General features: G+C 53.8%; 3 protein-coding genes across 3 annotated transcripts in view; 1 reads left to right on the top strand and 2 right to left on the bottom strand.

Moving 5' to 3' along the window:
• The window catches only part of CDIP1 (cell death inducing p53 target 1), a 31,360-nt gene extending 22,004 nt beyond the window's left edge, over positions 1 to 9,356 (bottom strand). The window contains exon 1 of the mRNA XM_079320530.1: positions 9,218 to 9,356. The gene's annotated coding sequence lies outside the window, so the exon portion shown is untranslated. The remainder of the gene's footprint in view (positions 1 to 9,217) is intronic.
• On the bottom strand, positions 1,660 to 9,352 carry UBALD1 (UBA like domain containing 1). Its single transcript, XM_079320535.1, has 3 exons — positions 9,218 to 9,352; positions 3,633 to 3,692; positions 1,660 to 2,789 (listed from the first exon to the last, which is right to left on the bottom strand). Exons 1-3 carry the CDS (start codon positions 9,323 to 9,325, stop codon positions 2,469 to 2,471), a joined length of 489 nt encoding a protein of 162 aa, XP_079176661.1. The 5' UTR covers positions 9,326 to 9,352; the 3' UTR covers positions 1,660 to 2,468.
• Positions 9,357 to 14,384: 5,028 nt separating the features above from the next.
• Positions 14,385 to 27,384, top strand: part of MGRN1 (mahogunin ring finger 1) — a 47,962-nt gene continuing 34,962 nt past the window's right edge. Inside the window, 3 exon segments of the mRNA XM_079320570.1 lie at positions 14,385 to 14,594; positions 21,931 to 22,049; positions 24,228 to 24,316. Of these exon segments, the coding sequence (XP_079176696.1) occupies positions 14,507 to 14,594; positions 21,931 to 22,049; positions 24,228 to 24,316 (296 nt within the window). The 5' untranslated portion in view covers positions 14,385 to 14,506.

Raw genomic sequence — 27,384 nt, 5'->3', positions numbered from 1 at the left:
CCAGACTTGGCATCCCCACTCAGCAGCTCAGTGTGCCAGGATTTTGTCACCATACCATGCTGGTGGAGCTGGGGACAAACAATGGTGGGTGGTTCTGAGGAGGCTGAAGGGAGGTCAGGGGATGGGGAAGCACCCAGGTATGAAGGTGCTGATGCAGCAGGGCTTGGGCGCTGTGAACTAGTACTGGCACTGGGGTGGTGGCAGGGCAGGGGTCTGCAGGGGATGGATGTTTAGCTGTCCCCCTGTACTGTTTCTGCTTCTCCCACTCCAGCAATGAAGATTGCCCAGCTCTGCTCCTGGCACACCTCAGGGATGTGCTGCATCCCCAAGTACTCACCCAGGTGTCTGTCCTGACTGTCCTCTGGGCCACCAGCCCTGCCACATGGGCAGTGCTGCTGCTGAGCAGTCCCCAGGGATCTGCTGAGGGTGCTGTGCCCCACACAAGGCTGTTTGTCCTCGTGCATTGCAGGTGCAGGTGACAAAGCAGGCTCCTGGGGGGCTGTGCCAAGCTCACAGGTGTCCAGACGGCTGTGAAATGGCACAGGGGGCTGGGGAGGGGCACGTGCACCAAGGCTGTGCTGCCTGGCCTCGGGGGCTGGTGGAGTTTGGGTCACACTGCCCTGGCACCCACTCACTGCACTGGGGTAACACCACAGGCCAGAGATGCTCCTGCTCTGTTGCCTCCTCTGAGCTCCTGGGGATGCATCCAGAGTCTGACTGTTTTGGGCTGTGCCATGCCCCCATCAGCTCTCTGACCAGTCAACCATGTCTGTGGTCTGGCACATGATTTTCCAATCCTGCTCCTGGTGGCCCTGGGGCAGACAAAGGCAGTTCCCCGCCTCATCACCCAGGTCTCCTCCGTATGGCTTCACCTGTGTTTCTCAGGCAGCTTTCTTTTCAAGGCTGGGGACAAATCCCTTCTCTGTGTGCCCTGGGTGGCTCTGTGTAGCACCCCCCACCTGACAGACCATCCCCACTCCCAGCAGGACTCCACACTGGCCTGGATGTGCTCACATCTGGGACAGAAGATGCACTCCAGGGCCCACCAGGTTGGCCCATTTCATCCAGTGGGGCAGGACTGAGGGTGGCAACTCCAACACAACTCCATGCAGGGATACTCCCAAGTGCCAGCTCCAGCTCCAGCCCTTGCTCCCAGGCCCTGCCCAAGCTGTCCAAGAGGCACCCTGGGTGAAACCATCCCTCCTACATTGTTTATTTTAGCAACACAAATAAGAGACTGAAATTAATTATTGACTGGGGAGTGCAGGGGCACAGCCTCGCTGGGAAAGGGTCTGGCAGGGACAGCAATCTTCAAGGGACCTGGGGAAGAAGGAATAGGAGCCAGGTCGCAGCAAAACACCCAGGACTTGTACATGTCAAAGGGGATCCTGAGGAGTGAGCACAGCCCTGCCTGCTGGGGTCTCACACCACAGCTGATGTGGCAGAGCTGGGCTTCTGGGGCTGAGCCCCGGATGCACCTGGCCAAAAGCAGCTGGCAGTCACTGCATAGCTGGAAAGGGGTGCTTGGAGCAGCCAGAGATGCAGCCAGCCCTCCTGGGATGCACTGAGCCACCGGGAGAGGGGATCCTGAAACACTGCAGGCTCAGGGCAGCTTCGCCCGCGTCCCGCCGCTGCTGGGAACGAAGCAAAGACACTGGGTTCAAAGCAGAAGAGCATGTATTGCAAGCGGCTGCGGCGCATCCGAGAGACTTCCAGCCGCCGGGAGAAAAGAACAGAGGGGTTAAAAACGATCCCAGTCTCTAGGGTTACACTGTGTCATGCAAAACAGCCCTGGGGCAAAGCCCATCCCGGGAGGTAGAGGGAGGGTGTGTTGGCCCAGCCGGACCAGCAGTGCTCACCCCCTGCTCCCCATCCGGGGCTGGGCGAGGGGCCAGACGCCTCCCCAAGGGCTGGTGTCCCCCCAGCCCTGCTCACCATCGAGGATGGTGTGTGTGGGGTGGAGGCTGTGGTGGTGCAGGAACAGCCCCTGCTCTCTCCACCTCTTACAAAAAACAAGCCTCGTGGGGTGTGTGCCCCCCTCCCAGATGATCGGGGCCAAGGGATGGGGGGAATCACTCAGGCATAACTCACTCTGCCTGGTGGGGTGGCCCAGGGGACCCTGAGGAAGGGACCTCCTCTGTAAATGTCACTGGCATGCAAACTCCGGTGTCCCAAGAGAGGAGGGGGTGGTCCCTCCCCAAGAGTCTGGCAGCGTCAGGGTCCCAGGCAGAGGCCGGCACCGGTCCCACGCAGCCTCCCGCCGTCCCTGGGGAACTCCATTCAGCTCGAGAACAAGTAAAAACTACTTCAAACCAAACCCATGCAAGGCAGCTATTTGCTCATGTGTCTCGGCGGCTGCCAGACGCCCTGGCAGCAGAGTTCCTCTCCTCTTTGGGGAGGGGGGGGAGAAAAAAAAAATATATATTTATACGCAGGGGTCCCCACTGCGTCCGCTCTGGGCCGCGGCCTCATCTCTCTGCCTCCATGGTGACGTTGGCCTTCTGTTCGGCGCTGGCCTGCTGCGAGACGGCGGCTGGCCAGCCCGCGGGCTGCGCCGGCGCCGCCGGAGTCCACGTGCTCTGCTGCTGCCCGGGCGGGGAGGCTGCGGGCCAGGCGGGGCTGAAGGCGCCGTGCTGGGGCAGCGGCGGGGCCGGGGGCGGCGGGGAAGTCGCCATGGAGGCCACGGGGCTGCTGCTGTTGAAGCTTTCGGAAGCCTTGAGGCGCGAGAACATGGTGAGGGCGTCGGGGAAGTTGGGCGGCGTGGCCGGCGTGTTGGCGGGAGTGCACATCTGTGGGAAGGAGACACGGGGTCAGGGGAGCTCCCATCCTCTGCCTCCCACCAGCCAAGTCAGGGACACCCTCTGCTTCACAATCCACTGGTGCCACGCTGGGCCTGCAGCTTTCTGACTCTGGGGGCACAAGGCTCAGGTCAGCTCCCACCCCCCAGGACACTGGGCACACTGCAGCCCTGCTGGGCACCCGCTTTGCATGCTCCAAATCCCCAATTGTCCCAGAGAGGCAAACAAGGCTGCAGCAGCCAGTAAATCCGCAAGACACATCTGCCCAAGCAGATTAGGGGCTGTTGGGGCAGGAGAGTTAAGGGACCGAGTCTGGGGACAGCTGAAAGGGAGCAGAGGCAGGCAGCACCCACGTGGGGGTGTTTACACACCTTCAGATGCTCTGCACGTGGCACCAGAGCCACGCTCCGAGAATCTGCTGGCTCCAGCCAGCTCACAAGGACCTGTGTGTGGCTGCAGGATGGGAAGCACCATGCGTCTGTGAGTGTGTTTACACAGGTCAGTGCTTCAGGCTCCTGCAGGCTCTCTGCCATGCTGGGCTGGTGTGGACACTGGCTATGCCCAAAATGTCCTCCCTCAGACTATCACTTTTGGAAGAACAGCCCCAAACCATCTGCAGAGCTCTGCTGTCCCACTGCATTGGGCAGGCTATGCCACCAGCTGCTCTCCAGGAAAACCATCCTTGGCAGGCAGCTCTGGCAGTGCCCAGCCAGACCTCCCTGTCTGCACTCCTGGAGTTGGGAAGCAGCAAGCTGGACGTGAGCACCACCCTGAAGCACCTGCCAGCTGGTGCTCTGCCCTGGGAGAGCACTGGGGAGCTGGGAAAGCACTTACCATCTGATGGTGGTGGCTGTAGGGGATGTTTGTTTCTTGGAAAAAAGCACTGAGAGCAGTCTGAAAGGAAGGAAGAAGAAAAAAGAAAAAGGGAAAGATGATGTTACTACCTGCATCCAAACTGGGCACTCACCACCATCCAAACTAGGCACCTACCTCACCCCTGCACACTACTAGACCCCAAAGATGATCCAAAACAGGCCCTGGGGGGCCTTGAGGGCACAGCTGCTCTCTGTCCCCAGGCAGGGACCTGAACCTGCCATCTGCTCACACCAGGGCAGGTGGGCACCATGTGTATTTGGGACCACCATCCTTGCAAGAAGCAGCTACTGCTGGGGCTGAGCCCAGCAGGTGTTTCACAACTCACAATGATGCTCTGTAACCACCGTGTGCTGGGAAACAAAAGGATACCAAACCCAACCCCAGCAGGAACCAGTTAAAAACATGTCCTCAACAGGACATGGCCACAGTCCTCATATTCCCATCAGGAGATCCCCAGGGCAGGTGCCCAGCCCATATGCCAGAACATTTCCAATTCAGTTGCAGACAGAGCAGGATGAGGACTGACATTGTTTTGTAGCTTCCAGTTAAAACCAGTACTAGTCTGGTAAATATGTCACATGCCACAGGCATGTGAAAGGACAAGAAAGGCTGCAGGTACAGAAGGCCAGGAGAACTGGAGCGCAGACATCCAGCCCAGGTCTGGGAGGAGTAGAGGCAGCAGGAGGTTTGGGGGTGCACAGCACTGAGCTAATGCAGGAATGGTAAGAAGTTCTTTACTCAGAGGGTGGCAGGCCCTGGCACAGAGTGCCCAGAGAAGTTGTGACTGCCCCATCCCTGAAGTGTCCAAGGCCAGGCTGGACATTGGGGCTTGGAGCAACCTGGGATAGTGGAAGGTGTCACTGCCCACGGCAGAGGGGTATGACCTTCAAGGTGCCTTGCAACCCAAACCATCCTGTGATTCCATGATGGTGACTCCTGTTCTGCACCAGACCTCAACTAATTCAGGGGTAGAAAACATTACTTTGATTCAGTTGTAGATGAGACTTTATGGAAATGTAAGAGAACTGGTTTGGATTCAGTTCTGGTTGAAGGAAAAGCTCCCTTCAGTGCCATTCAGGCCTCTCCCCAGGGCCTTCAGGTCTCCACTCTGGGATGTGAGGTGTGGGGCTGTGGCTGGGTGCTGCCACACTACCTGAGACTCTGCTCCCTTCCTGAAAGCCAAGGACTGGGATTACCCAAGCTGCCATTCAAAAAAGGCAGAAAAGCCTAGAAAAAGCAAAGGGAGGTTGTACCAAACCTTGCCCAACTGTAGTAGCCACAGTACTGCTACCACACATGCTCCTGTGTCATTCCCAGGGCCAGGATGCAAGTCAGCTCAGCTTATTGATCAAATGGAAAAACTAGTTTTGCCCCAAGCAACCAGGCTGGCAGGCCCTGGGAAGGCAAAGGGGTTTATGGTTTCCTGGCTAAACAACAGAAAACTCTTGGTACGACCAGGTGGCAGCCAGAGCAACGTCTGCAAACAATGATCCAGACCTGGGTGGGGGAAGCAATTCCTGCTGCAGAGTCTGGCAGCTCCCAGACCTCGGGGGGAGTGTGCAATAGCTGGGCTGGCAAGGCTCTTCCCTGCAATAGCTGCATTTAATAACACAGCACCTGAACTCTGCACCCGGGCACGCTGCGAGCTCAGCTCCTACAGGCAGGACCCATGGGATCCCAGGGATGGCCACGCAGCAGGAAGAGGGTCTGTGGCCCTGGAGAGAGCTCTGGGCAGGACAGCACAGGGCTCTGAACTAAGGAAATGTCCAACAGAGACACAGACACTTCTGAGGCACTGACACCCCCCCCACACTACCCTTCGTCCTGGGTGAGGTCGGACGTCAACACCCACAGGCCCTATCACTGACAGATCCTGATAAGAGAGGGGGTAACAGCAAACGGGAAACACAGAGGTGTGGGCACACTCAGATACCACAAACTGATTAAATCTGCTCTGTGCTCCTGTCTTCCAAGTGGCCTCATATCTGGGACTGTGCCACTGGCAGACAGGGGCAGAGAAGGTCCCTGCTGTCCCCCTGAGCTGCCCACCAATCCCTGCCAGCACTGGGATGAAAGCTGTGACTGGGCAGAGGAAGCACTGTGTCTAAAACAGTCTCTTCCCCTCCATTTGCCCCTTTCCAAGCACAGCAGAGCCCAGCACAAAGCCCAGGAGCTGCAGTCACGTCCCAAGGGACCTGCAGAGCCCCAGCCTGGCCAGCGAGGGCCCCACGCTCCCCTTGGTGCCACGGGGACCAGGGACACACATGTAACCAAAGCTACTGATGCCACCTGGGCTCCAGACAGTCACAAGTGCCATGGTGCAACAGCAAAGCCAATTAAGGCTCCTCTGCTGGAGAAGGAGCCTGAGCCCAGCTCCACCCCTGGACTAAAGGCCCCATTGCCTGTGTCACCCTGAGGTGTGTGGGAGCAGGGCAGCCCCACAACCATGGCTTGGCCATGCTCAGCAGGTGACCAGGCCACTGTGCCCCTTCCCAGGATGCAAAACCAGGAGTTTCACAGGAGAGGGATCACACAGGGACCATGCCAGGGTGCCAAGAGACACCTGTGGTGACTCAAGGGTGGCTGGAGGTGTGAGCTCTGCCAGCATAGGGCACCCAGCAGCAGAGGCAGCCCTGGGGCCCCCTGTCCTTGAACCACCAAGGAAGGGGCTTCATGAAACATAAATACACAAGATGAAGTGAAATCCAGCCATGGACACAGTGAGCGAAGGCAAACACCTGCTTCTCCTCTTGTTCCCCACACACAACCTCTCTACACTGAACAGAGGCTCTTAGCACCAGGAAAAGGAAGGAATGGGTGGGTTTTTTTAGAAGCAGTTTCTTCTTATCCTTCCCAAACAGCCCCAAGGGCAATGAGCACATAAAGCCAAATATCTTTCTATCGGAGATGGAGCCTGATCCACTGCCCAGACCCATCTGAGACTCTGCAAACTCTGAAATGTCTGCCTGGTAACCTGCTGGGTTCCAGCCACAGAGGAGCTGCTCTCCCTGGCTTCTCCCAAAAGCCAGGCCCTGGAGGCCAAGTGCCAGCCTTCACCAGGTTGCTTTCTGGGCTTGTAAACCTCCCCCTGGGATCAGCCATGGCACTGCTCCAGCTGCTGGAGGGCTTGGCTGGCAGTGCCATTTTGGCTGGCACCCACAGCAGCCACCCCTGGAAGCATGGAAGGGCCCACAGAGCTGCAAACTAAACAGGGCACAACAGGAGAAAGCCTGTCCAGGGTCCCTAGAAAACAGGAGTGGAGTCAGAGTGAGTGGGAGAGGCGATCCACACCCAGCAGTGCATGAACTGCACTGTTCCCCAGGGATAGATGGGATGAAAAAAAACGCTCCTTAATCAATCCCTGAGTATGGGACAGACTCACACCACAGCCAAAGGTGACTGTATTCCAAATGTTTTCCTGACTTCTCACCCTGCTAACTGTCCTGGATCACATTCCTTCTGCCCCAGAAAGACTTTGGGTCTACCAGGGCTGGAAAGACACACACAGAGCAAACCTGCTCTGCAGCCTTCACCTCATCTTCCTGCTCACAATGGTCCCTGAGCAGCCAGCCTCACAGCAACCCAGGGAAGTGGTCCCAAAACATCAGCATCCCAAAGCTGTCCGTGCTCCACAGCAGCCTCCTCTCCCTCCTGCTCGTGACAAACGCCCCAGGGGTTGTCACAGGCAGCAAGAGGGACACTTGCCCACAAAGGAAAGGTCCTGGGCAGGGCAGATAGGTGCCAGGAGTGCCCTGGCCAGGAGAGAAGCACAGAGCTGGGACAACCCAACTCCTGCTGTGTGTCACTGGGCCACTGTGCTAGCCTGGCTTCCCTGTGCAGAGCCACCTCTCCCCGTGGTAGCATTACAAGCAGGAGCAGAATCCTCAGGAACGAGCAGGCTGATCAAATTCACGACGTGCCCCTGGAGCAGCACTTCGACTCCAAGGAGATGGTTAATTTATGCTGCCTTCCCTCGTACTGAACTTGCCTGAACTCCCCCGATTTATACTCACTGCAGATGCAGACCAGCCAGCAAATGAGTGCTGCACTGGAATAACAAAAGCCTCGGGAGGATCCCAGAGAAGAGGTGAGAGCAGGCTGGAGTGCTTGGGAGGTGAGCCCTCCCCAGCCAGGCTCCCAGAAGGAGCCGTGCCCAGCGGCCATTTTGCAAAGGGAATTATCTGACCGTTGCACCAAAAGTGAGTGGGAACATGGTAACGGCAGCGTTTGTTTACAGCCCAGCTTCCTCTGAGTCATGTGAGTGCCCAGCCGGCAGGACACGGCTGTTTGTACTTGTGCAACTCGCCAAAACGGTGGCAAAGTTCTGCAAAAAAAAAGCGCCTTTTGAAAGACACGTTAAAACTTCTGTCATCCCTGCCCGGCTGTTTTGCGACACGCACGGAGGTGGTGGAAGAGGATCGCGCCTGTCCCCGAGGGCCACTGCCAGGCTGTGTTAGTAAACAAACGCCGCAGCACGTTACACATGCAGCACACCCCACGCCAGCGGTGCTGCCGTGCACCGGGCACGGCGCTGGGGATCGCCGCCCGGCTTTCCGCACATCCCCGCAAGCCCAGCCCGCGCTCCCCGGCCACGCACGGCTCGCTCTGGGATCCCTCCCGGTCTGGGCTGGAGCAGCAGGGAGAGCTGTGCCCGCACGGCGATGGATGGCGGCCGTGCCGGGTCCATCGGGCCGCGGCTCCGTTACGGAACGAGCCCCGGACAGCCCCGCGGGCAGGAGGAGCGGTGCTCCAGCCACGGGGCAGCCACACACGGAGCCTCCTGCTCCCCGGCCTGCCTCAGACCTGCTCCCGCAGCACAGCACACACACTTCAATTACCGAGGTGCCATTAGAGTCAAATCCATCAGCTCCAGCCTAGGGAGCTGCAGAAGGGAAGGAAAAATCCTATTTAGAAAGCAATTTACTGGCGACAGCCACCGCAGTCCTCTCTGCAGGCTGCACCTCGGGTGCGGGGATCTCCGGACGAGCTGAGCACCCCCAAATGCACCGGGGAGCCCCCCCCGCACCCCCACGCGGCGTTAACCCCTGTCAATGTCACCGAGTATCCCCCCCGCGAGCGAGAGGAAAAGGCGTCTGGAGCCAGAGAAGCTTTGACCTACAAAGTCTCCTCTCCCACGGCTGCCCGAGAACTCGAACTCCCCGGGGCAGGGCCGTGGGAAAGGCTGCGCTGGGGTTTTCCAGCCCACGGCCACGCGGGAGGGCTGGGGCGGGGGCGAGCAGGAGGAGGGCTCGGCGGATCCGGCCCGGCCGCGGTCCGGCGTGCGGCCCCGGCGGGCTGCGAGCCCCTCTCCGCGCACCCCCCGCGCAACGTGGCCGCCCGATCCCCGCCCCGCGCGGCGCCCACGCTCCCCCGGCACCCCCGGGGGCCCGGCCCGCGCCCCGCCGCCACCGCCGCGACTGCGGGCGGGCGGGGGGCCAGCGCCGTGTCCGCACGACCGGGCACCGATCCACGCTGCCCGACCCCCGCTCGGATGCCCCCACGCGGGAACCCGCCCGGGACCGGTACCGGGGCGGCGGCCTCACCTCGAACTGCCAGTGGGCCGCCTGCAGCAGCTGCTTGGCCTGGTCGGCGGCGCATCCGGCCGCCAGCACGAACTGGTTGATCATCACCTGGTGCTTGAGTTCGTCCATGGCCCCGGCCCCGGCCCCCGCCGCCCTCAGGGCGCCGCCAGCACGGCGGGGCCGGCGGCTCACGCCAATGTTTACCGGGCACTGACTCACGGCGCCCGCCCAGCCCCGCCCACGGCCGCTCGGGGCGGGGCGGTGCGACCCGGCCCGCGCGGCGCCGCTGGGATTTGTAGTTCCAACTGACCACGCTGTCCCGCCACCCTGCTCCCGTCCGGACCACGATTCCCAGCAGGCCTCGCTTTGTTTGCGGAGCGCTCGGCGCGCGTTGAGTGACGCGCGGGGCCGGCCAACCGCCGCCCGCGGCTTGGTAGTACCTGACCGTATATGGTCAACAACGGCGCGGCCCCCAATGGGAGGGCGGCGGGGGCGGGCCGCGCGCGGGGCGGGGCCGGGGCGGGGCCGCGCGGTCACGTGGGCGCGGGCGGTGTTTACAGTCGGCCGCGTGCGGTTTCCTGTTGACGTGAGGGAGCGGTGGGGCCGCGCCGGGCCGGGCTCAGCCGAGCTGGGGGGAGCGCGGCCGCCGCCGCCCTTCAGCACCGTGAAACCCCCGCAGGCCTTGCGGTTACCCTATTGCAGCCCACTGGGGTTTGATGGAGACCCCTTGGCCCGTAGCTGCCGTACAGCCCCGCGACCCGAGGGGCGGTGGATTAGCAGCCCCGCGGCCCCCGCGCTCTCCATCAGCGCTAATGAACCACGGGTGTGTTGCCCACCCTCTCCCGATCCCGTTTTTCCCTCAGCCGCAGCGTGTCCGTGCATCGCTGAGGCAGCTGAAGGGAGAGGCGGCAGCGAGGGAAGGTTCTGGAAGGTGCCGGGCGGCCCCGAAAGGCGCTTTGAGAGCGCGGCTGTGCCGCAGCAGAGGAAAGCTCGCGGCCAGGCGGGCGCTGCAGGGCCCGGACAGCCGGCAGTGGTGCTGCTGAGGATAAGCCGGCACAGACACGCGGTGTGCTGGCCGGGGCTGGTAACACCAGGGAAAAGATGAAGGGGACTGCCGGCTCCAGCCGCCTCCGCTTTTCCTGAGCGGTGTTTCTGTTCTGTCTCCTGCATTTTGGAGGGGTTTAGCCTGGCTGTGAGTGGACTGTTCACTAACACCTCTGATGCTGGCTTGCAGGTGTTTCTGAGCTGTGAGGATTAAATGGCTGAAGCTCAGGCAGGTAACACACTTGATCTGTGGGGTTTGCATCCTCCGCTGCATGGACAGGGATTGCTCTGGTATTGCCCAAAGCTGCTCACCATTTTCCACGTGTTCTTTAGTAACACTTCCTGACTTACACAATTCAGCCCCTCCAAGCCTTGGAGAATTTCAGGGCCAAGGGGTTTTTCCTTCTTGTTCTATATATCTCACTGCCTAAATCCAAATGAGAGCACAACTGTATGTGGCAGTGGGACATACCAAGAGGTGATTGCTCATTTCTTACAAGGTCAAGACAACCCCCAGAGAGAAGTAGTACAGGGAGATTTGTAGCCACTAAGGTGTAAATACACCTGGAAAAATAATTCTCCTGAATTATTATTTTAATCAGAGCTAAGTAGACTCCTTGCAGTTTGAAGGGAGAATGGTTAGGCCAAGCCCAGCAGGGCTTTCGGGAAGAGTTGTAAGCCCTTTAGAGCAGGGCAGTGTTTAGGGAGGCAAAGTTCATGGGCTCACCACTCCTTCTGGTGAGCTGTAACAACGTGTCTTGTCTCCAGGGCTCCTGAACCTTGTTGTTCTACACGTACCCTGCAAACGCCATGAGTGGCAATGGGAACAGCAGAGACAAAGCAACTTAACCTCACTGGGTAATAAACCCCAGAGTAGCTGGACTTTGGATGAACTGCTCTGGTGACCGGGAGTTTTGCAGGGAAACATATTTCCTTGTTTACACGGGTGTGCTTGTAGCTGCCTCCCCAGCAGACATGTTCAAGGAGACTCCTGAAGGGCAGCTGGGGGTGGCTGGAGAAAGCTGGCAGTGTGAGGGTGGGTGTCCCTCTGGCCCATCTGCCTCCTCTAGGCTGCAGCTCTGGGTTCTTCTTCCTGGAGTTTCAAAGGATCCCTCTTTTTTTCCTGCTGCTCTTCTCCAGGTTGTGCCAGAGAACAGCTCCAGGATCATCTTTTCCTGGGTAGGGTTTGCTGAGCTGGAAGGCAGTGCAGGAGCTGTGGTCTCCTCACCACTCCTGGGGCTCTGCAGGTGGAGTTTCACCCTGGTCCTCCCCAGTTTGACCACTCTCACCCCACACCACAATGGCACTCAGGGTCTCAGGCTCCCTTGAACCTTGTGGAATTGTTTTCATCCCTGTCTCACAGAGACATCCCATCTTGAGGCTTTCCTCCCTCATGGTGCAAGCAGACCCTGGGGCTGACAGCACCAAAACGGGGACAAATACATCTCAGGGAACCCAGAGGTGAAGGTGCAAAACCCACTCAGGTGGCAGCACCGGTGTTTGTGGGGGTGTTGCTGTTCCTTGCAGCTGGCACAGTGCCCTGGGCTGGGGGGAGTGCTGCTCCTCTAGCCCACGGGACCCACCTGGGGAGCTGTGGGACCCCGATGTGGGCTGGCAGGGCAGCCCTGCTCCCTGCCCCGAGCCAGTCTCTCCCTCATGCTGCTGGCAGCGGCCCCTGATGGGATGGAGGAGGCCATGGTGCAATATCCTGCCTTTGTGTGTGCCAGCGCCTGCGTCCCGCGGGCCGGGCGGGGGCAAAGAGCTGCTGCCCTTCAGCCCTGCTCGCTGGGGCCCTGGCATTTGGGGCGGAAGGGCTGAGCCCCGCCCTGGCACGCTGCTGCTATTGTGGCTGGCTGTCACACAGTGTCACGGAGCAGGGCCCTCCGGGACAGCTTCTCCAGCCAAAGCCCCTTCCCTCCCAGATGGCAACAGCCCCCCTGGGACCGGCGGCTTCCTCTGAGCGCTCCGAGAGCCGGGCGGCCCGGGAGGGACCTTCCCGCTGCTGGAGGTTTTGCACGAACAAAGGACCTCCTGCTGCAGCTTCCCGGGCAGAGGCAGCACCCTGCAGCTGTGGGAGCTGCCTCTCCCCTGCTTAACCCATGTGGCACCGAGCTCCAGGGAATGTGGGTTTGGAGTGAGGTGATCTTTAAGGTCCCTTTCAACCCAAACCATTCTAGGATTCCATGATTCTGTCCTAAAAAAAAAAAAGCTCAGGGAACAGCTTTGGGGCAGTTGCCTCTGGGTGCTTCTTTGAACTGGAGAAGAGCAGGATGCTCTTGGTGCTCAGGTTGTGGGAGGAAAGGGAGAGGGACTCTCATCTCTGTCCCTATATAAATTCCCCTCCTCACTTGCCTTATGGTACAAACACTGCTCTGCTTTGCCACCAGTTCTCAAGATGGCACGAGGAGATGGACCCACTGATCCTTGGTGTGCCCAGTCTGCTCCAGCACTGAGTGCCAAATCAGCTGCAGAGTGAGGCCTTGGGGGTTGTGGATTCACCCTGCTTGCTTTGGGGCTACTGGTGGCACACGAGCTGTTCACATCACCCTGCTGCTGCCAGGGCACTGCCCACAGCTTGTTCCTATGGCAGGGAGCACTGGACCTGCTCTGGGCCAGCACGTGTCACTGTGATGGTCAGCAGACTCCATCCATCCCTATCCATGCAACTTCTGCTATGAAAAACCCTTGCATGGAGAGGCTGTTTGAGCAAGAGGCTCCAGGTGCCAGGAGGATCCTGGGGGACACAGCAAAGTTCCCAGGCACAGTTACTGCCAAGGCACTGCCAAACAGAGCCTGGGCCTCCCAAATACCAGGTGCAGGGTACCCAAATCTTGTGGCCAGCAGGACTTGTTGCTTATTCCCATATTTTTTCTCCTTCTCTGCCTTGCTGTACAATGGGATGCAGAAGAGCAAGGTCAGCTCCTGCTCTGTCCTCAGCTCCAGCACGTTCTCCTGCATCCCATGCCTGTTACAGCCTCTCTGGCTGTGTTTATGTGGCCATAACAGCTGCAAGGATAATAACTGTCCGGAAGCACGTTTCACCTCAGGACTGTTTGCTTATTCCCGCTGGGCGTGTTTCAGTTTGTGTTTACAGTCAGCAAATTCCACCCACTGCCTGCTCACTTGTTATCACAAAATCCTCCCGTGCTGGCAGGCTCTGCTCCCTGCTCCATCCCATTTCCCTGAATCCCAGCCTTCTTCCCTGCTCCCAAGCCAAATTTAAGGGATTTCACATGTGCCACCTCAGCTCCTTCGTGTCTCTCAGTTATTCCCAACTCCACTGCTGGGAATTTGGGTCCCCAGCTCCTTTGCAGCATATGTACAGGAAGGTACTTCCCATCACAGGGAGTGGCTTTTCCCTGTTCCTCGGTGCCAGAGGGGACAGGGCTCAGTCTTGGGACATTGGTGGCTTTTTCATGTCTCTTCCCCCATGCCATCCTCTCGACTGTCGTGTCCTACATGGGAGGCAGCCCGTGGCCATTCCCTGTTCTCACATCCAAACCTCAGGCATCTCCATTTGCTTTCATGTGTGGATTACCTGGGAGGAGAGGAACCCAGAAGGGAGAGGCTTCCCCATGGGAGGCTGATCTCCTTTCCTGCTGGCTTTGAGCCTCAGCCAGTAGCAGGTCCCACCTTTGGGAAATGCCCCGGATAATTCTCCTTGTGTACGATGTGTCCCTGGATAGCCCTGGGAATCCCTGCTGTGTACTCCTGTGCAGAGCATGAACTTGGGCATTCTCCCTGTGCATCCCTATGCCAGGTGTGTCCCTGGGCATCCATCCTCCCTGTGCTTCCCTGTTACAGGATGTATCCTCGAGTATCCTCCCTGTGCATCCCTGGGGGAGCTCCCAAGGACTTCTCCATCTCAGGAGATCTCCATGTGCATGCTCGGGTTGTGCCCGTGCAGAGTACCCCATGCCCATCCCTGGGCACACTCCTGTTCCCATTCCCGTCCCCATTCCCATTCCCGTCCCCGTTTCCGTCCCCATTCCCGTTCCCGTCGTAGCGCCTTCTGCCGGCGGAGCCCACGCCGCTCCCCAGGGGAGGCCGTGGTCCCCTACCGTCGCCGTTGGTATGTGCCGCCGCCTCCTCCCCGTCCCGCCGTTGGTAGGCGCCGCCGCGGTGGCTGCCGGGAGCTGTAGTCCGGTGGCGGTTGGACTCGCTGTCCCGGCGTGCCCCGCGCCGCCGCCGTGGGTGCGGGTCCCGGTGCCGGTGCCGCCGCCGCCGTTCTGCGCCCCCGGGCCGCCCTCCCTGTCCGCGGCCGCCATGGGCTCCCTGCTCAGCCGGCGCATCGCGGGCGTGGAGGACATCGACATCCAGGCCAATTCGGCCTACCGCTACCCGCCCAAGTCCGGTGAGGGCCGCGGGGAGCGGGGAGGGGGACGGGCCGTGCCGGGCCCGGTGCTCTCCGGGCCGAGGGGCTGCGGGAGTGGCTGTCACCGGCTGGGCTCTGCCCGCGGCCCGGCCCCCTGCGCTGGCGGAGGGGCCGTGGATGGGTGTCCGTGGGCACAGCGGTGGCACCGGGCCGGCATTCCCGGGGGACCCAGGCGTGGCGGTGCCCCTGGAGCCGGGGCTCCTGTCCGTGCCCGCCTGGCGCCCTCGCCGCCCGCGCTCCCGGGGGTCGCTGAGGGTGCACAGGGACCGCTCCCCGCCACGGAAATGTGGCCTCAGGAAGTTTTTGGTGGCCGGCGAGTGTGGCAGCTGTTGCTGCTGAAGGGGAGGCGACCGCAGAGTTCGGTGGGGGACACGGAACAGAATTGGGTCTGGTTGAGTATAGAATGGCCGGATTCCCTCATGACAACCCTCTTTAACTCCCTAAAATGGCAGTGGCTCTCCCCTAGGAGCTGTTGGGCTGACACAGCCTGCTGGCTGTCTTTTCCACAGGGAATTGTTCTGAAGGCTTGGAGAGTGTCTGTGCCACTTGTGTGCAGGTGGGATGAGCCCATGACTCACCTCCTCTTGGGCCGGCTTTTGAGATCGACCAGGTTTAAAATAGTTAAATAGTTTTACGTATTCTTCTCAAAAACAAGTGGTCGGGGAAATCTAGGTACTCATTTCCCCTGCAATATTCATTTGCTTACAATTTTTTCTAGGTTTCAGTTCTGTCAGGGCTTTTCCAGGCAGTTTGAAGAATTTGCAGAGCAGCAGTGTGGGTCCCCTCACTCTCAGATACAATGACTTTTCTTTCAGAGATTCAAGTTCTGAGTGTGTTCATGACCTGCTGGCTGTGACATCCTCGGGGCTGTGTGAGGGAGGGGGCCTGGACCCCTGTTTGGTTTGGAGGGGGGAGGCAGATTCATCCCAAATAGTATCCTGTCATCACTACACCTTGTTTTGTTGCAGGCTGGTCTTCAGCAGGAATGGTGGTGTGAATTAAGTGGAAAGGGGAAACCTGCCTAGAAAAATGCAACAGCTGTATTGGCTCTCTTAGAAAATACAACCTGCTTGTTTTAGGGGGTTGAGAGCTAGTTTTTTTGAGCAGCTGGGAAAAGCAAGTGTCACAGCTTGGCTGCAGCAGGATCTGTGTGTGACAATATTTTAGATAAGGAGTAGATTAATTATAACCACCATATGCAATGGACATTTAACTTCCTTCACATCATCATCCTGTTGTTCCTGCTGTTGAACTGGAAGGTAATAGTGTGTTGGGTTTTGGGCTTGTCGAGGTAACCCCATCACACACTTGAGGTTGTGTTTGTGTGTTACCATGCTCCCTGGAAGGGGATCTTGGACCATAATGCTACCTGAGAGTGTTCCATGTGTGATACTTCCCCTGAACAGCCAATGCTTTCAAGCAGCTGCTTAAATAAAAATATTTGTATTTCCTACAAGGCTCTGGATGCAATTACAGGCTTGTTAATAATTCTCTGTGACATTTTCTTGTGCTCTTTCTAAAAGCTGATGTTAAGCCAGGGCTTTCTCTTCACATTCTTTGGGTTTATCTAACAAGGATCCTCTTGACTTTGGGGACAGAGAAAAGCTGTTCAAGCTCTAGGCGGAAGATGAGGTGGTGAGTCCTCTGGGGTGGAGGTTCAAAGCCCAGAACAGTGAGGGCTGTTAGGATGGCAGCTCCCCTTGCTCCTTCAGCTGGAGTGTGTTCAGAGGGACAGTGTCCTTTGGGGCCCTGCCATCTTCAGAGTGCTGATCTTGGGAGTGGAAAGGTTGGTACCAAACCTGACAGTGAGGATCACTGGGGTGAATGTGGTTTTGATTTCAGGAAGCAAACTGGAAGTAGTACAAAATATTCTTGGGCCAAATGATTGCTAATTATTGCTGACTTGACCCTGCTGCTGTGAGCTCTGACTGGAAGAGGCCAGTTTTCCATTGGGTGTTTGAGTGTGTGTGCTGGAGAGTGAGCCTGACACACATCCTGGCTCTGAGATTACCCCTGAAAGGCTGGAACCAGTGGTGAAGGAGCAATACCTGAGGTCACCCATCCTTTGTGCAGCACCTTTTCCATTCTATCCCTCCTTGTCTCTGGTTTCCACAGATCTTGACTTACTACAAATGTCTGCTCAGCTGCTGTCCATGGTTGGCATCAGTTTGAAGGATGGGGATTTGTGTTTGATGAGGGAGCAAATACCCCCTCACAAGGAAATAAACCCTAAACACAAGTGCTTGGCTGTGATTTCAGCTGCATGTCAACCTGCCTGTGGACAGGGACACGGTGACTGTGCCTTGTTGAGTCACAGCTGATTACAAAGGCAGAGGTGAATATTCACTTCTCCTTTGTTGGCTTTTGATGTGGTTGTTGCTGGGTAAATGTGCTCTGGGGAGGATGGAGCAGATTGCTGTGGAATCCACCTTGGTCTGCGTGAGCCAGTCCTCAGTGAAGCAGGTTGTTTAACAGCTTTTTTGGAAATTGTGTACAGTTTTGTAGTCAAAAATAATCTGAAAATGCCCTGCTTATTCCTCCAAGGCTCTGGGTGGGTATCATCTACATTTTTCCTCCTGCATCTGAATGGCTGAGGCTGTTGTAAGGTGATACCCAATTTCCTTCTCTGATGCCTCTTTGCTGGTACCTTTTAACCAGAATTTCTTGCTTTATGGAGCCTGTGCTGGCATTGTGCTGCCTGACCTGCTGGGAGGAAGGCCCAGTTTGTACAGAAGAGTAAGTGCCTCTGTGAAACAGGCTAAAAATGGGTATTTTTGCCCCATTTAGCAGGAAATAGTCATTATATCCGTGGTGCTTCAGTGCTTGGAGCAGTGAAAGGATCTCCTACTGCTTTAGAACCAGTGAGCAATGCCCACAGCTCTGCTCCTGTTCCACCAGCTCCTCTGCAGCATGGAGCACGTGCCCTTGGGATGGCTCTTCTCTGGAGTAGGCTCTTGGAAGAGAACTCCCTGGAGATTTCTGGGAGGAAAAAAAGGAAGTGGATTGCTCCTCTCTGAAGCTGAGCTGCTTTGTTGTTTGGGAATGAGGCTTTAATCAAAGAAAAACTGGTTTTAAATAGAAGAGTCTCTAGAGTCACAGCCAGTCCATCTGTGTGTTGCTGTGTACCATGACAGTGTCACTGTCCCTGTGTTTCACACACTGCTGCTGGTTCAGCCTGTGCCTGGGACTGTGCTGTCTGTCTGCTGTGGTGGTGACTGTCTGGCTGAGTAATTAAAGAGAACTCAATTTCCTTCACTTCATTGTTAATTGTATTAATGGTGAGAAGCCTAAATGGACACCTAATTGCTTTCTGTTAATGAATGTTGTATGACACAGCCCATGTTCTGATGGGATTACAGTTGTGCCCCTGCCTCTTGTAGATGTGTCCCTTCCCAGTGTGTCTCGTGTCCCTTCCCAGCATGTCTCTTGTGCCTCACATCCATGTGTTGTATGGATATGGGATTAGGATGCTGGCTTAGGGACAGGTAATTATGACTGGAGCACTCTGGTGCTTAATGCTGGTGCAATTATCATAATAAACCCCCACCACTATGTTGTACTAAATATAAAGTATTTTGGTGTCATTTGATGCCTTGGAGGAGCCTTGGGTTCCAGTTTGGTTTTGCATGGGGCAAACGAATGAGTCAGACTTGGCTGTTCTGGGTGTCCCAGTGGTCCCAGTTTTTCCAGCCTGAAAACTATAAAGTTTTCCACCACAAGAAGTTCTCTTACAACCACTGCTTGGGCTTCATCTCCCTCAGCAGTGTCACTTGGTCATGTTCTCTTTTATCTCTTGCTCCTCTGTGCTTTGTGCTGGTTTACTCCAGGGAAGTGAAGCCACAGTTTTTCTTTGCTCTGGGATTTTTATCCTATCCCATCCTTTTTTTGTTGTTGTTGTTGTTGGTTTTTTTTTTTTTTTGTTTATGTGTGATTATTTCCTGGTCAGCATGTCACTGCCTTTTCCTGGAGGAGGGTTTCTGTTTGTGGCAGTTCAGTGGAGGATTAACCCAAGGATTTTTTGCTTTTTTTTTTCCTGTCAAAGAGGATGGCACTTAGCATCCTCCTTGTGCCCATAGCTACAGAACTCTGTGTAAAGCTGGCCTTGGAACACCTGCTTAAGGTGGTTTTATAGGCAGGGGAGACATTTGGGGCATGATGGCCTGGCTAGAGTTCCAAAGCTGTCTTTGTGATGGATTTGGAAATGGAACATAGGATTCTAATGCATAGAAAATATACACATGCCTGTTAGAGACACTAACAATCCTAAATGTCACAGTGACTGCAAAAGAGGATGCCTCATATTTTCCATCTGGAAGTTTCCTTTTCATTTTAATCCCTGGTGTGATATTTAAGAAATGCTTTCTTAAAATGTTCTGCCTCCAACTTGGACAAACACTGAGGTGGTTGTGATAGTAGTGGTTGAGAGGATTAATGCTTAACTTTGGTTTTACCTTGAGAGCTCTGAACTTCAGATGTCATTGTAGCAAGTGGTTTCTGAAAGCTTGCAACAGAATCCCTTTTTTTAGCTGCTGAAAACTGTGCTATAAATTTGTGGAGACAGTTTGCTGCCATTCTGGCTTGTTTGTATGTTGAGACCTCTCATGTGTGGCAGCTTTTGTGTGTGCAGCAGCAGTGGCAGAGCCTCAGGGGTTGTTCTGCTCACCAGTGTGTTCCCCTCTGAGCAGCTCAGAGTGAGTTTACCTGTGCTTCTGGTGCCTGGCACTGTGTTTCTTGTTTGCTTCTGAAGGAAGGGCCTCAGGGGAAAAACAACCCTCTCCTTCACATTGCAGGAGGTGACTTAGCAGGAAGATGAAGAAAGAGAGTTCAGTCTGATGTGGAAGTGAAGCTGTGATTCCAGCTACTTGTGTGTACTTGTGAGAAATCCCAGCAATTTGGTAGAGATGCCAAAAGTGGTTCTTAGTGGAGTAGTGATAGGGTGGCAGGTGCCTTGAAGGTGCTGGTTTTGTGTCTGGATGTTGTTCCAGTTGAGCAAGAGAGACCTTTTCATCTCTGGAGATGCTCTCAGACCATGTCCTGTGCTGATCCCACAGTGTGGGCAGCAGGAGAGGGAGGATTCTGCCCCTCTGCCCATCAGGTGAGACCCCACCTGCAGAGCTGCCTCCAGCCCTGGGGCCCAGCACAGGGAGGAGCTGGAGCAGTTGGAGAGAGTCCAGAGGAGGCACCAGGGTGATCAGAGAGATGGAGCAGCTCTGCTGGGAGGAAAGGCTGGGAGAGTTGGGATTGTTCAGCCTGGAAAAGAGAAGCTTTGGGGTGACCTCATTGTGGTCTTCCAGTATCTGGAGGGAGCTTAGAGGAAAGATGGGTCAAGATTATTTACAAAGGCTTGGAGGGACAAGACAAGGGAGAGTGGCTTCAAACTGACAGAGTGTAGGGTTAGATTGGGTATTAGGAAGGAATTCTTCTCTGCAAGGGTGAAGAGGCCCTGGCACAGGTTGCCCAGAGAAGTTGCAGCTTCATCATCACTGGGAGTGTCCAAGGCCAGGATGGACAGAGCTTGGAGCAACCTGGTGTGCTGGAAGGTGTCCATGGCAGGGAGTTGGAACTATGTGATCTTTAAGGTCCCTTCCAGCCCAGGCAATTCTATGATTCTGTAATTCTGTCTCACTCTCTAAGAGGGAGTTCTCAGACTCTGATCCCAGATAACCAACTGCTGTGGTACTGAGACATCCTGCACAAGTATTGTCTTCACAATGGATCAAATAAACATAATCTAGTTGACCCACATAAAATGTGAAATCAATTCCTAGACTCCAGCATTCCTCATGGTTTTCTGAAACTCAGTGCAAACACAAACCACCATGTATCTCTGGTGGAGAGGCAGTGTCAGGCTGGCTGTGCTTGGAGATTATATACAGATTAGTTTTTTAATTTGTTGCTTCTGGGAGGAGTGGAAAAGGTTCCCTGTCATTTGGGGTACCTACATATGTGTCCAGGAAATGACTGAATGTGGCACTCAGTCCAGACTTGATGATCTTGGAGGTCTTTTCCAATCTAAATAATTCTGTGATTTCGTTATTCTTTCTCTGTAGGACAGATACTAAGTGGATGCTGGACCTGTGCTGAAGGTGATTGTTGTATCTGGAAAGAAGGAGGTGTTTCAGTATATAACATCTGGCTGCTTGTAAGCTGAGCTCAGCAATAGCTGAGCCGTACTGTCATCATTAAGGCACTGCCATCTGTGCAGAGTGAAAAGAGCCTTTCTTGAAGCATAGAGGGGAAAAAGCCTTAATGGAAAAAACAGAGCCATTCATGGAAAGCCTTCCATTTCAGAGTAAATCCTGCTTGCTCCAAGCTAGAGGGACTGCATATCCCTCCAGAATGCCTCCATAACCACTCAGATGATTAGTTACTGCTTCTGGAATGACTCATTTTAACACAAATTTATGCTGTCTATGCATTGCACTCAGGCAAGCAAATGTATGTGTGGTTCAGTCCTCTCACCCCCACTTTGAAACTTGAAGGGAAGTTGCTTGGATGGAGACTTTTATTTCAGTTTTCTCCTGATACTTATTTCTCTGAATCTGTAACTGTGAAGTTCACATTTGAGAGTGTTTTCCTTAAGTTTTTCTAGGAGGGAGCTACATTTGTGGTGCTCTCACACACCTGAATTAATTCTCTTTATTTTACAGTCAATTCCATGCTCCAGAATCCCAGTGACCTTACACATGCTTTGTGTCCTGAAATTTGCACTGTAGTGCATCACCTTAAAGATGAACAAAACAAATTAATGGTGAAACTTTCAGAGTTTCTGCAGTTAGAACTGTCAGCATTATTAATTAAATCAGCAGTACAGTCTCCAGCACTCCCAGTAAAGGTTTGGAGTGGTTCTTGAGTGGGATATGGGAGTGGAAGAAGGGATGAAAGGCAGACTTTGACCCTCTGGCTGTGCTGAACTTTGCAGTGGGAAGGAGCCTCATTCTTCTCTGAGCAGGCCCATGGTGTTTGTGGGACTGGGCTTCACTTTGGCAAGTGGAGAAAACAGGAAGAATTGACCAGAATGGAACAATATTGGAAAGAGCTGACTTTTTCTGCTCCCTGTCCCTTCTATGGAAAACAAATTGAAATGGAATTATCTCCACTGTAATATTTATTCTAGATTTTTGTTTGGCTTGTTTTTTTAATCTCTTCTACTGTTGAACAGTGCCCTCAGTATTACAGGGAAGGGGTGAATAAGCAAGTATTTTCTGTGTCTTGTGGCTCTTTTATACTTGTAAATTTAAAACTGCACAGACTTTTCCAGGAAGCACTCATTTAGAATTTTTTCCTTTCATTCTCTTGTGTTTTTTGTTTCTAGGGAACTACTTTGCAAGTCACTTCTTTATGGGAGGTGAGAAGTTTGACACCCCTCACCCTGAGGGTTACCTTTTTGGTGAGAACATGGATTTAAACTTCCTTGGGAATAGACCAGTTCAGGCAAGTTCCTATGTTCTGTCTGTTTTACTCTTTCATTGTTTCCTGCCTGTTTTGGAAAATCTCATGTTGGGTTTGTAGAGGAGAGTGGCACAGACCTAGGAGGTCCTCACTGCTTGAGGAGTCATTCCAGTCTGTGTTCAGATGCAAACTGAGTTTTCCTGAGAAGCTGAATTCACTTTGGAAGTTTATTTTCACTCAGGACAGAAGGAATTACTGATGGGGGAAGAATAACAGGGACCCAGGAGCACAGAATTTGGGACTAATTCTGCCTGCCTGCCTGAGCAAGTGTGAAACTTGCTGCAGAGAAGGCTGGGGAGCAGAGCCTGAACTTCCCAAGGCTCTTGGGCATGGTGGGTGGTTTCCAGCCAGTGTTCAACACATGCTGTTGTCTGTGTATGAGTGGCCTGGCTGGGTGTAGGGCAGTGTTAAGAGAGACCCTGACATTTTGTGGGTTTTATACCTAGGTGGGCTGCTCAGAAAGTCCCTCCTTCTCTTTTCCTATCTGGGACATAAAATGTAATTTTTGGGCCCACAGGTGTCTGTGAGACTGTGAAAAGCTGCTTGCTCAAGTGATTGGCTTGTTCTTGAAAAGGGAATAATGCAGTTTTCAAGGAAATACAATTTTATTCAAGTGTTATGTTTTGGATTTCTCTTACATCTCAGAACTGCTTGAAAAGAGCCAAAGGGTAACAGAATAGGAGCCATTTGGAGATGTTTTCTGAGTGCTGGAGAGAAAATGGAAGAGCTGCTTGCTTTCTTCACTATTTCCTAGTTGTTTGCAGCTTCCAAACATGGAAATGAGAACTAGGAGTCATGGTTCTCCTCATCAGAAAAGCTGTGACCATTAATTAATTCATATTTGTAATGCTTGGTGGCAGTTTGGGATCACCCTGATTTTACAGGTAGGAGAAACTGAGGCAAGTTGGAATTGGAACAGTTACAAACACATTCTGCTTTCTGAGTTTCTCCTCAGGCTCAATGCCATTGGTCATTTTAGAACCACACTCAGTTCACAGGATGGACAAAGAGGAATCTGGAAAGTCTTTGTTTAAGCAGGAAGTGCAGTTGGGCAAAAGAATTAGGAAGCAGGGAGTGGAGCTGGAAATCTGTGGTTGTATCAGTGCTCACCACATCCCCTGTGCCATGACTGCACACTGGGCCCTCCCTGAGGGGCTGGCCTGGCAGAGTTCATTACCTGCATGTCTCAGCCTGGGTTTCCTTGCTGACATCCCAGCTCTGGGTTTCATCATTTCTCCGCAGGCGAGTGGGTGAGAGGCCATTAACACCATGGGACATTTGCCAAGTAGGTTTAGAAGGAGGCTCTTGTGGAATATAGTTTGCCTATGTAAAGTTAAAGCCCTTTGGCAGCTCTGATTAATCTTCAAGGAAAAAAAAAAAACAAAACACTCAAACAGAGAGCAGCAACACTGTTTTCTGGACATGGGCCCAGTTCTTGCTTTGGAGTAACTGAGGCCTTGCCTCCTTCCTAAGGAAACATGTGTTGGTGGTCCCTGGTGCCCAGCAGCAGGTCTGCAGCTGTACAGGTTGTGATCACAACAATAAGCAGTTTCCTTTGCATTTCTCACTGGAGAGCCTGTGCCCACTAAGGAGAATTACAGTCTGAAGCATTATTGTCCCTATTTAAAGGACAATCTGTGAGAGGAGGTTTCTTGACTGAAGAATAGAATGAGGCCCCCTATCCCTGTCTCTTTTCTTTTCCAGAACATTTGCCCCATTGTTTCAGAATAAAAAGACTTTCCCCAGTAATCCAGGGTTTCAGTGTGCTGATTAGCAGTCAGATCACTGCTTGCATGCTGTACTACACATGAAAGAGCTGCATTTCTCCTGCTCAAGCTGGAGGTGGTTTCTTTAGAGGAAATAAAAGCTTGGGAGAGCAAGGCTTTCCTCACTCAGAATTCAGGGTGGATAGAAAGACCTTTTGAAAATGCCCTTTTTTTTGTGTGTATTTGCAATATGAGCTGTTGCTGGGCCAGGGCAGGATTTTCACCCTGAAAGACAATTGATCTGTAAATAAAATTTATTGCAGTTCCTTGTGGCTGCTGTACTGAGTACCTTGAAAGCTACATGCTTCTTGATTTGGGTAAATTGCATGCTAGGTGACATGCTGCTACCTTTTATAATGTAATAACAGAAGAATTATTTGCCTCTTTGTTCCAGTTTCCCTATATAACTCCAGCTCCACACGAGCCAGTGAAGACACTGAGGAGTTTGGTGAACATCCGTAAAGATTCCCTCCGACTTGTGAGGTACTGCCATCACCTGAACCTTTAAATTTACTCAACCCAGTCATCTGTCAGCCAGAGCCAAACTGTATTCATTGGTAAGGTTTTGGAGAATGGCTAATATCCAGATCCTTGTTGCTAGATATGTCCAGATATTCTGTGTTCCCTTTTGAGCTGTCAAGTGGTTTGTGTGCTCCTTATCCAAACAATCTGTGTTTTCAAACAGAGCCAGTGATGTGTCTGTTTCTGCAGGACAGACTGGAGTGGTAAACAAAGCCATGGAATCATTAGCACGAGCGGAAGATATTAGTCAGGTCAATAAACTTTACAGACAGATTCCTTCCTGCATTCCTGGGCAAGGAGAAGCCAGAAAGGAGCTGATCCTGGTGCGAGTCACGGGCCAGGAAGACTGATGGGTCTTGAGTGAAACTTCCTCAGGTTTCTCCTGCTGCCAAGATGAAGTTTGTTCCCAGTGTTATGCATTTGTTTAGATGGCTTGTGTCCTGTGCATGGGGGAAGGACAGTGATGGGGATGTTACCTTTCACTGCTCCACGCTGGGATCTGAACCAGCAGAGCTGGATTAAAGCACAGGCTCCCACTCAGACCTGCAGCTGTCCCCTTTCCAACAGATGGCTGAAGTACAGGGCCCAGCATTCAGTGCTTTGTTTGGGTCTGAGCACTGGGCAGATGTCCAGGCAGAGCATTTCCCAGCGATCCTGGCTGGACTGGCTCTGGGTTGTGGAGTTTCTGGCAGGGCTCCAGTGCAACTCCCAGCCAAGGTGGCTCTGAGAGTGTGCTGTAACGTGAGCCCTTTGAGTCATAACCAAAATCCCTCCGTTTGTTTTTATGTGAAAACAGACGTGGGTTGTTTTGTTTTGTTTTGTTTTTTTAAATGAGCAAACCTGTGGTTTCAAAGCTGATTGAACTTCTAAATATGTGACCATTGGTAAACTGCTCTGAAAACTCTTTGGTTTTTCAGCATGAGGGTGAAGTACTTCTCTAGGAAAAAAGACAAGGAGCATAAGCCAAGTGGGAAGTGGCTTTTTCCCTGGGAGAGGCCTGGCTGTGAATGGAGCAGTTGGTGTGGTTCAGTACATATAGTTCTGTCATTCTGCTTTTGTGGTTGCACGTCCCATTTCCCCAAGCAGAGCTGCAGCTCTGAACTATTTGGAATGTAGTGTCTGTGCACCTTGACAGTACCTAGGTTTTCATCCATCCAATTCTGGTACTAGCAGTTCTTTTTTTGCCTTATGAGCTCTCACAGGCTCTTGTGCTGCTGCTGTGCCAGTGCTGACGACAACACTGCCAACATGACTCTATTGAATTTTGCACTGATGTAGACCTAAAATGAGTTTTTAATTGGCAGTCCCCAAGGGTACATCCTGTCTTGTGCTTTTCTGCTCTTCTGGCCCAGAGGCTTTGTCTTCTTCCCTCTGTGCACGTAAAGGACACTTTGTGCCCTCTCCAGCCTGGCTTATTCACAGCCAGTGGTTGAGGTTTGCACATTCTTTCCAGAACTGGCCAATTTACCACATCCTCCACCAAATATAGTGAGCCAAGTGTCTAGGTGTTAAGTTCTAAGTGTATGTTCTGATGGTAGCATCCCCACAAGCTTTTTGTTTTTCACAGAATCCCAGACTGGTTTGGGAAGGGACCTAAAAGACCATCTTGTTCTACCCTGTGCCATGGGCAGGGAGACCTTCCACTGCTCCAGGCAGCAGCCCCATCCAGACTGGCCTTGGACACTTCCAGGAATCCAGGGGCAGCCACAGCTCCCCTCTCCAGCACTGGGGGGCTGACCATGGTCCTTGGATCTGTTCATCCTATGGTGGAGGTGGTGAGGGACTGGAACTGCCTGCTCTGCTGCCCTGGGTGGTGTTAAACTGGACAGATCTTTGCAGGAACCCCAAATAGGAGAACCCCTGTGTTTGGTGATGCTCTCCCCTGTGCAGGTCAATCCTGACAGAGGTGTCACTAATTCTGCTCTCATTTATTGCCTGCTCAAACACTGGGTAAATGCAGATCTCACTGCACTCAGTCAAGGGATGCTTAACATTTATCCTGCATGTCTACTGCATTGGTCAGACTTGAATCTCCTCAAAGGATGATATTGGGTTTGGCTCAACCTAGTTCTATAAAACTGTCATGGTTGCTGTTAATAATGTTTTTATCTTTTAATTCTTTAACAGACAATAAAAAGCTCTAGCCTTTCCATTGTTTTCTCCAGGGGTGATGTCAGACCAGGTGGCCTCAGCTCCCTTGGTCATCCTGCTTTGCCTTTTGCCTCAAAACGTTGGATCAGCTATTTGTTCTCAAAGGTGGTCAGTCTCTTTCCTCTGTACCTGTGATTGTGAAGGCTCTGTGATGCACCTCTGTGCATGACCCAAAGGCACACCCAGCAAGGTCACTGGTTCCCAAATTTGTGCATGCATCTGTGACCACCCCACATGGACACTGTCTGTAGGTCTTGGCTAAATGTGCACCATAAAATTCAAGTGCAGGTGGAGATAGATGAGCTCTTGAAGCACCTGAACCACCTCCTTGTCTGCCACTTTCCTTCAAAGAAAGAGGAATGCAGAATGTGTGATTTTTATCTTGTTACTTCCCTGATGTTACATCCCACCATTCCTGCACCTTAAGGTGGCACATGAGATGTCTCTGCCAATCCAAGTATGCACCAAAGTAGTCTTTGCTTGTTCCTCGAGCCAGCTACCATCTGTGCAGTCTTTTCTCACCTGAACTCTTTGCTCTGTGGCAGGTCGTAGGATCCCAGACTGGTTTGGTTTGGAAGGAACCTCTAAGCTCATCTTTACCCCCTGACCAAGGGCAGGGACACCTTCCACTATCCCAGGCTGCTCCAAGCCCCAATATCCAGCCTGGCCCTGGGCACTGCCAGGGATCCAGGGGCAGCCACAGCTGCTCTGGGCACCCTGTGCCAGGGCCTGCCCACCCTCCCAGGGAACAATTCCTTCCTAATGTCCAATCTAACCCTGCCTTCTGTCAGTGTGAGGCCATTCCCCCAGGCTCTTGTAAATAGTCTCTCTGCATCTTTTTGTACAATTCAGGTACTGGAAGGTTGTGAATGATTTTC

This window comes from Erithacus rubecula (genome assembly GCF_903797595.1).
Source record: "Erithacus rubecula genome assembly, chromosome: 17".
NCBI lineage: Eukaryota > Metazoa > Chordata > Aves > Passeriformes > Muscicapidae > Erithacus > Erithacus rubecula.
The sequence above is the reverse complement of the archived record's forward strand: the minus strand, read 5'-3'. Positions and strand labels throughout refer to the sequence as shown.

What these genes read in the sequence shown, in the direction of transcription:
- UBALD1 (XM_079320535.1), bottom strand. Translation starts at nt 9,325, where the DNA reads ATGGACGAACTCAAGCACCAGGTGATGATCAACCAGTTCGTGCTGGCG. An exon ending in CGGCCCACTGGCAGTTCGAG is followed by an intron (nt 3,693 to 9,217) that starts GTGAGGCCGCCG and finishes CCTTCCTTTCAG; the next exon opens with ACTGCTCTCAGTGCTTTTTT. An exon ending in ACAGCCACCACCATCAGATG is followed by an intron (nt 2,790 to 3,632) that starts GTAAGTGCTTTC and finishes TCCTTCCCACAG; the next exon opens with ATGTGCACTCCCGCCAACAC.